Here is an 8,560-nt window from a genome sequence, read left to right on the forward strand (position 1 = left end):
TTGCTCGCAAAAGGACCCAATTCTATATTCATGTCATGAAGCATTTTACAGAACACTGAAAAAATACATAAGTAATTTGACAATTTTACTTGTTACTCATCTGGAAAAGAAAAGAAAAAAAGAAGAAACACAATATATGAGCACCTTCAATTAAAATTAATCAAATGTCATGATCACCCTAAAGGTTAAGACAAGACTGATCGAGCAGATTAAACTCCCTAAAGAATTGCCAGCATTCCTCCATTACCTTGACCCAAAATAGCTGAGAAGAATGCTCCAAATATGGATAAAAATAGAAATTGCCAAGGCACCAATCAGTTTTTATTCAGATTTCCTAATTTTCTAACCTGTTGCTGTTGATACAAGCAGTAACCCTGTTTCTGGTTTCCAGAAAAAGAATGGGGCACATCTACTTCATCTGATGCATCTCACTCCCAAGTTTCAGTCTCCATCCATATGCGTACCTGAATGTTATCTGCTTTAGCAACTTTCCAAAATAGATCCAACTCTGAGCGGAGTATCTATAATAGCCAAATTGAGATCTACGACTTGTTTCGTTTCTTTGCTTCACTATAGAGAAACACCCCAAAAACTGTAAGAGCATAACCAAGCATTCCCGTCACAGACACTGGATTCCTGAATATTAGAATTGAAACAACAACAGCAACAGCGCCTTTGGCATTCCCCAGTACCTGAATCAGTACAAAGTTGGTCAAATTCACTTGGAAAATCCTCACTCACCTTCCAAGATGAGTACCATTTGGACTACTGAAAGAACGAACCATGACAGAAAAAGTTATGGTTGTCATCACTTCGCTTCAAAGTTTGGTATCTCTTACAAGCTTTTACAGTAAAAGTTGAGCACAACAATATGACATTATGACAAAGTTGGAACAAGTATTACTGCAATAAATATTGTTCACCAGGTTTGTCCCCCTCTACAACCACTGGTGCTCTTATAGGTTCTTTCAAGAATTGCTGGATTGGAGATAAGCCACAGAATATTGTTTGAAAATGAAGAAATCCACGAAAATTTCAGGTAGTCATTGCAGTTAAAAAGAAAAAAAATCTGGGTAAAAAAGGAATAGCCCAATTTAGAGTCTCTGATACGATACTAAATTTCCTTGGCACTGTATCACACTCAACGGATCTCCAAATTCCACATTTTTGAGGTGAAGAAATTCAAAGAAATTTTCTTCCAAAACTCCAAGACAAGAAATTTCCTATTGTATGATATATTTTGCCCTAGAAGCTGAAACGTTTTTGGATATATAAATATTCCTCTTCTATCTTATTTATAGATGACAGAATGGCAAAGAGGAAAGGGCATCAATTCCTATTCTATCAAATACTATCTAAAAGATTATTTTAAAAAACTAAAGCTGATTCATGGAATGGAAATCTACAAGCACAAGACTCTTCAGATCAATCAGAAAGAAATGTTTAAGATGTCTGGAAGGAAAAAAATAAAGAGTAAACACCATGGGGATTATACACAAAAAAAAAAGAAAATGCAAAGAAGAAAATCACATGTTGTGAATCACATATTTTTGCATGGATGAAACTCAAGAATACCAAAAACCCCAAATATTAGCTTCTTGGAACCTTTATGTTAGCCATTGAAGTCATTAGGGGGACCAAACATACCTGGTTGCACATAACTATATAGTGTTACTAGCTACAATAATATAACTAATATCAGAAAACTGGTCTTCATTCTCTGCGAGAAAGATGACGATGCAACAGAAGGGCAAGATTTAAAGTAGCAGGTCGTCCATTCTTTTACCTGTTCTATGTACAAATGCAGCAACGAGAACTAAGAAAAGCTAGAGAAGCAAAATGAACTTCTTAACTGCCTATATAAGTTTTCCTTAACCTATGACCTTGAGAACGGAAAAACATGAACAGTTATGTCAATAACCAAACCCATTATATTCACTTTTACCCATAGCATAGCATCCAAATGTCCAAATTTCTTTGTGTCAGCTTCCATATGAAAGAGATATCAGTGATTACATCCCAAGAATCAGTTGATATGTGGCAGATCAAAGTTGACGTATTATTTCCAGTATAAGTAAAGATTCTCAAGACTGGTCTTTCTTGAACATTAGAAGCAGTGCAACGATTGCAAGAAATCCTACCAAAAGGAAGTTTTTTCTCGTTGGAACGACACTGAAGCTATATGGATGTAGCCTCTCCAAGCCCATCTCTTTGAGGAAATGATACCTTATAGTCCAGAAGAGATTAAGCTTACACTTTGCAGTTATTATGATTTTTTTTTCCCGGGAATGTTTATGACTGAGCGGCTGGTAAGCTTTCTAAAAAATAAAAATAAAGAATAAAAAAATGAAGGAAAATGGCCAGTTTTTCTACAGGAAATGTTTAGGGATCAGATATCACAATTGAACTAAGAACTCTTGACTGAAGTTAAAACCAGGAATTTTTAACCAGCATCTGAACTTGTGTTACAAGATAATTAATTCCAAAATTTCTAACTCTCAGAACATTTGAACAGTGATTAATTCATATATACACATTGCTCAGTTCAGCTGAGAAAAAACATATGCAATGGCAGTTCCTACCTTAGTACCGATTACAACATTTCAAATGTTTTCAAGATCAACAAAGCCGCAATATCCTCTAATGTCTACCATCAGTTTTGAATCTATTTTGATTAGTTCTTCCTGTGAAGACATTGCTACAAAATTTTAAAGCTGGAAGTACAAGAAAAGAAAGCATAAACACATCCTTTCAAACATGTTGCATCACTTGACACAAGCAAGGCTTAACCCAAAGACGACATAGGAATAGACATCTGGGTATGGCCTTAGCCATAGCTCAACATACAACACAAAGCGATTCTTTCCCAATATTTACATGAACAGGAATGTTTATAATGGCAGTTTAAGAGCGTACAGTCGAGGATATTTACAAAGGGACTGCAGTGAATGGAATACTGATTAGTAACATAGCAAAACATCAATCTAACTGATCATGCAGCAACCAAGAATGATCCTAAGAATATGCCAATATGAACAAAGATAACCAAGAGGATAGAAAGATGAAATAACAAAAGAGTTCAACCAATACTGAACCAATAAGTTTTCATAAAAAACAAATAATATTGGAACAACATGCATCTACTAAAACTAATCCAAAGCTTCGCCACTGGACAACTAGTTAATTAGTTGCCTTTTGTGAGTAAATCATGGATCAAGGATTAAACATAAATATTTCATTTTGCAAAAAGACAGTGAATATGTAAAGATAAAGTGGTCTTGACAGCATACCTGGAGAGTCAAAGCACTGGTGTGTTTAGTGACCAAGAAATTGGTCAAATTCACAAAATATGCCAGGGAAGAATTGAAAAGCAGGTACCAAAGTATTCTTATATCATCTCTTGCAAGAGCTAGTGCGATTCCTACCACATTCTGCTCCATCACAAGGGTTACAGGAAGAAGGAAAACAACAGCTATTGGAGCCATATATAGCAGCAGATTCATCGAGTTCAGCTTTTCCCTGTCCACAAAATGGCAAAAGCATTTTAGCAATGCTTTTAAATTTAGGACATAGTTCATATTCCCATCAACGGACAGAATGAAAAAGGGGCTTCAATAAAGAGAGCTATAACTAAAGTTGACTGTTGGAGGAAACAGTTCCTATTACCCTTCTGATGAAAGCAATATCCCTTGAACCACAGATTTGAGAGCTCTTGCTGCGGTGGCAAAAACACACACTATGAACCCGAAAAGATGAAAACTTGGCTCTCCCTATTACATCAAGAATGATAGACCAAAATTAGTTAACCAGTAAAACAAAATTTCCCACATATTGAACATTTCAGCAAGTGGAAATTCACAGGAGTTATAGAAAGAAATCATAAATGAACTTAAAAACTAACCGTGGTAAGCATAAACATTAGAGAGAATCAAACAGAAACAGAATCACCTTGGTTATATTAGATTGGAACCCAACTTCAAATGCAATAAATAAAATGAACGAGGAGCACAGAGTGAGAGCATTGCAACATTTAGCAACTGCTTCATCCATTACATAAAATACTAACATGAAACGGAAGCTAGTCCCGCATTGCAGGTATTGAAAGAGCAGAAAATATTAATAATCTAAAAGAACATGAAGAAAATAGGTATATGTATAAGAACAGCAGAGTATCACAAAATATGAGATTTGAAACAAGGACACTGTGTTATCAGTGTTAAGCTGATCAACAAAGTGTTTGTATCACTTTCCAGTGATTTTTGTTAGCCTCTTTATTCACATTTAGCAGTTTGTCTGAGACATTTCCTTGTATTTTATTTTTCTTTTTTCTATTTAAAATTTTTTTGCCATTTCAAGAAAATCACATGAATCCTTCTTGCATTTGAATAGTTGTTCAAACAGCAGGTTTGCCCACAATGGTGCTGAATCAGTCAATCCAACTCAAGGGCAAAACACCCGAAGCAGTTGTGTGAAGATTTGCAGATTTGATGCTATTTAGCAAAAGAAGCCACAGAGTAGTCCTAGAAATGCTTATACAACTCTCCCAAGTTTGACTCCAAATAAGGTTTAGGCCATGAAAAAAATATAACCAGCTAGAAAGAATCAGAAATTTGAGGCCAAAAAATTTATGATCATCATATTTTTGAAGAGCTTTCCAACAGCACATATATCCAATCCCACGAATATATGCATGCCAACAGCACACTCTTCGTGTTATCAAAGCACATGTGTTTCTGCTGCAACTGACAGTAACAAGAGAAATTGTATATTTGCTCCTGATTTCTGTACATAGTACCAAAACTGAAATGTTGAATAAAAGCTTACCAATTTACAAGTGAACATAACAGAGCAAGTCGGTGCACATCCCTCACAGAGAGCTGAGTAGAAAGTTAGTGAGGACAATAAACCATCTTAACCGTACTAGGCCAAAGTCAGCTGTTATCAATTTCAGCAAATCCTAGACGGTTCTAGCAAACGAACAAATTCAACAGAGAATTCATACAAGCAGTAAACTAAGAGAAAACGCTCACCCCACTGGCAATAATGACCCCAGTAACGACAGGGATGAGCGTGACATAGGTGAGCCAAGCTTCCCTCTTCACAGTCATAATATAAGCGAAAACCGCCGTAAAGAAGGGGGTAGTCGCACCAATGGCCTGATTGAAAGAGACGGGAAGGTATCTGAGTGACACATTCCCGCTGACGACGGAAGCACAGAAGATGGCGCTGAGCGCTGAGATCTTAAGAAACTGCTGACGCGAGCGAATTGTCTGCATAGGAACAATCTTCATCCAGGCAATGGCGACATAGCTGAGGAGCGAACAGGCGGTCATGTGGCACATTGTGAGAAAGATCGGATACCTGAATCCATAATTGCTGAGCAGGTACTTGTTCAGTAAGAGAACCCCAATGTTGGAGGCGTACCATCCCGTGACGAGACCGATATTAAAGAGACGACTCGAGCCCTTCATCGGAGATCTACCCCTTCCTCTAGGGTTAGATCGATTGTCTTTACGGGAGAATTTGAACAGCCAGTCAGGCCGCTAGGGAATTGGAGGCTCCGGGAAGGGAATTCAGGTCAGAAGGCATCGGAGTGAAGGGGAAATCATCAGATAAGCAGCCCTGGGGATGGGAGAGAAACGTCGGTGGAGGTGGACAGAGTAGCAGGAAAAAGGAGAGAGAAAGAGGGCGGGTAGAGACTAGAGAGAGAGAGAGAGAGAGAGAGAGAGAATTTTTCGTTTTTTATTTTTATTTTTGGGTAATTAACCTTTTTTGTCCTCTGTTTTTAATTTTTATAATATAAAAATACATTTTATGACGTCAACAGTGAGCCACCAAAAGCAAACACTGCAGAAGCGCGTCAGTTCTACCACATTTCTCTTTCCCTCGCGGCCCACGCCTCCAAGCCTCTTCTTCGCTACAGGAGCAAGATTCCCAATCATTTTTCAACCAAATCGTCGGTAAACCAAATCATTTCATTGTTTGATATTTTTACTTTCAAATTTTATCTGTTTTCCAGATTAATCGTTTCCAAATTTGCTTAGACAATCATGAATGAAGTATAATCTTGAATCAGTAATTTCTTTAGAACTGCCTAAAATCGTGAATGAAGTAATTTCTTCACTATCATGAATGAAGTATGATCGCCTAAAACCAGTAATTTCTTTAAGACGCCGTGCCCAAATGCTTAAATTCTTGCTACATTCTTTTCAATCGAGTACCTGGTGAAAATTCTTTATGACTGCTACTTGTTTCAGCTTCGAGTCTGACTCTATTTGGCGTGACTGCTAGAGAAAGAGGCCAAAATAGAACTTGCCCAGCTCGAGATTCACAAAGTCGGCTCGCGTTGGTAAATCGCAAAGGGACATTTGCTCTCTTGAAGGACTAGGCGAGGTCGGCCATTTGCGAACGCGGACTCCCATGAAGAATTTTTTTAATGGAGTTTGAACAACTCAGCCGGCAGTCATCTCCATGCTCCCCTGCCAACCCCACGACCTGCCAATTGCTTGTTGAAATGTCGAACTGAAGAAAAAAAAACAAGAATAAGCAGATTTTATTGGAGGGGGATCTTCCATCGAAAGGAACTTGTTGACCGTTTAGTGCTTGTCTGAGAGAGGCAAGGAGATTTCCTTCTAAAAGGATCTGGTAAGTTACAGAACAAACTCGAGCGTGCTTCTCTTACAAGAAATTGACAAGAATCTTCTTTTCTTAAAAAAATTCACCAACTGTCCATGAATTCTTCATACTTTTTGGGTGCAGTGCTCCTCTTGCACTACCACATAATGTCCAAGTACAGTGTTCCGTCGGTGCTTATTCTTCCAGAAGTGGAGTCGCTTCCGCCATGCTTGCATCATTCGATTAAGATCGATTTTGGGGTTTGGAGCTTGGGGAAGAAGTTGGGTAAGAGCCTACGCTGTTCTTATGTTAATTTTTTTCTTGGACCCAGATTATCCTTATGGCTGAAACGAACAAATGCTATTTATCTATTCAGTTTTTTAGAGGATAAAGTGATGTAACCATAGAAATAGTAAAGATGTGGGTGTTGGGAGATTCAAGTTTTGCTATATTGGCAGTTTTCCTTCTTGAATGTGAGAAATTTTTTCAGGGGGAATTTGCTACTGACTGCAGTATTGCACCCTTCATCTGCATACTACCAGCAATAACAACAAAAAAGAAGTCAAAGCTTGCGTGAAATCTAATTGCTGTAATAAGTAACGGTGGTTGACCATTTCCTCATCCAACTCGACCTAATGCTGAGAGAGAAGAGGACCCAGGCAGCGTTTCAAGATATGAAGAAAGGAACAGAGCAACCACCTGCAACTCTTGCAAGAAATGGCTGCTCTGTCCAAACCTGCACTTCGAAAAGGATGGGATTCAGGGTGGCCATATTCGCTTTAAGCATTTAAATTTCAGGACTCGTGAGATTTGGAGGAAAACGTTCTCAAGTTTAATTAACGTTAATATAATATCTGGATGCATTGCTAATTTCCCTTATATTGGATTTACATACAGACAGGACGCATTCGATCTCAAGTGCCCCTCCAAGAGGGGGAGCCCCATAACTCCACCTCATCCTGCTCTACAAGACTAATGCAGCCCAAACCTCTTTGGCTCTTCTTGTTTTCTAATCAATAAATGCTTTTAATTTAACAACTTAAATATATTTGTACTAATTCAATGTTTAGATGGGTAAATCAAAGTAGTAAGGGTCTGTTTGGAACCCATGGAAAATAAAAGAAAATAAGAATTCGATCATTATTATTTTAAAAAATAATTAGTAAAAATAAAATATTTCTCCTTTATCTTGTTTTCACTAATTATTTTTTAGAATAATAATGGTCAAATTTTTAATTTTTTTTCTTTTCCAAGGATTCGGACCCTAAAGATAAAAAACTTAGGTGCAGAATGTATTGAATAGAAAAAAGTTGAATATGACATAGGAGAGTAATTATGCTTCAGTAATAATCCCACAATGAACTGCAAGGGATTACCTTTAAAAGCTAAAACAAAAGTTAAGAAGCTTTAGAATAAAAGGATTTGATCAAATGCAACGAAGGCAATTAAACCAAAGAGCATCAATTAGATTTGAAGATACACAAAAATACATCCGAAGGGGGATTCAGGATTCCTTTTCTTTCTTTTTTAAACCAATTGTTCAAGTCATTGTAGAAACAAGAAAATCAAGTTCTGGTGTAACCAAAAAAATAAAATAACAAAGACAACAGACTGATTGGTAATCAAATGGAAGCCATTACCAAATACACAGAAAGCAATATCATCTAATGGGATGTTAATTACGGTCTACTGATCACCTTTAGATGCCCCAAAACGAAGAGAAAGTGACTTTATTAGTTAACCAAATGAAGAAAATCTATCAAAATCAAGTATGAAGCAATGCTTGACCTCTTTGAATATCTAAATAACATGACCAGTTTAGATGTATACCTTTGAGTAAGCAAATATTTAAGAGGGGTATTCAGTAATCTGCACCATTCTCGTCTGAAGGCTGTATGCATTCCTTCCTAGTAACAATCATAAATAGAGATTAAACAGGATTCTA

General features: G+C 37.2%; 1 protein-coding gene and 1 long non-coding RNA gene across 3 annotated transcripts; one reads left to right on the top strand and one right to left on the bottom strand.

Moving 5' to 3' along the window:
* On the bottom strand, nucleotides 1-5,708 carry LOC137944729 (probable sugar phosphate/phosphate translocator At3g11320). The gene is made up of 4 exons (XM_068790457.1): nucleotides 5,031-5,708; nucleotides 3,667-3,770; nucleotides 3,291-3,519; nucleotides 1-692 (listed from the first exon to the last, which is right to left on the bottom strand). Exons 1-4 carry the CDS (start codon nucleotides 5,469-5,471, stop codon nucleotides 543-545), a joined length of 924 nt encoding a protein of 307 aa, XP_068646558.1. The 5' UTR covers nucleotides 5,472-5,708; the 3' UTR covers nucleotides 1-542.
* A 197-nt stretch (nucleotides 5,709-5,905) lies between these two features.
* LOC137944731 (uncharacterized) lies at nucleotides 5,906-7,465 on the top strand. 2 transcript variants are annotated; one of them, XR_011110842.1, is made up of 4 exons: nucleotides 5,906-5,960; nucleotides 6,292-6,645; nucleotides 6,760-6,900; nucleotides 7,106-7,465. It is a non-coding gene; the product is annotated as an uncharacterized lncRNA (long non-coding RNA). The 2 variants fall into 2 exon arrangements; XR_011110841.1 differs by lacking the exon at nucleotides 7,106-7,465 and having other exon boundaries at nucleotides 6,760-7,033.
* Nucleotides 7,466-8,560: the final 1,095 nt, after the last annotated feature.

Source organism: Aristolochia californica, unplaced genomic scaffold, assembly GCF_029961685.1.
Source record: "Aristolochia californica isolate CCGP_79_NKW_82.1479 unplaced genomic scaffold, dmAriCali1.0.hap1 SCAF_11, whole genome shotgun sequence".
Lineage (NCBI taxonomy): Eukaryota > Viridiplantae > Streptophyta > Magnoliopsida > Piperales > Aristolochiaceae > Aristolochia > Aristolochia californica.

Bases quoted from the DNA above. Each gene is read 5' to 3' on its own strand.
- LOC137944729 (XM_068790457.1), bottom strand. From the start codon at position 5,471: ATGAAGGGCTCGAGTCGTCTCTTTAATATCGGTCTCGTCACGGGATGG. The intron at 3,771-5,030 runs GTGAGCGTTTTC...TTGATGTAATAG, and splicing joins GGGTCATTATTGCCAGTGGG to GGAGAGCCAAGTTTTCATCT. The intron at 693-3,290 runs GTATGCTGTCAA...GTACTGATTCAG, and splicing joins CCAGTGCTTTGACTCTCCAG to GTACTGGGGAATGCCAAAGG.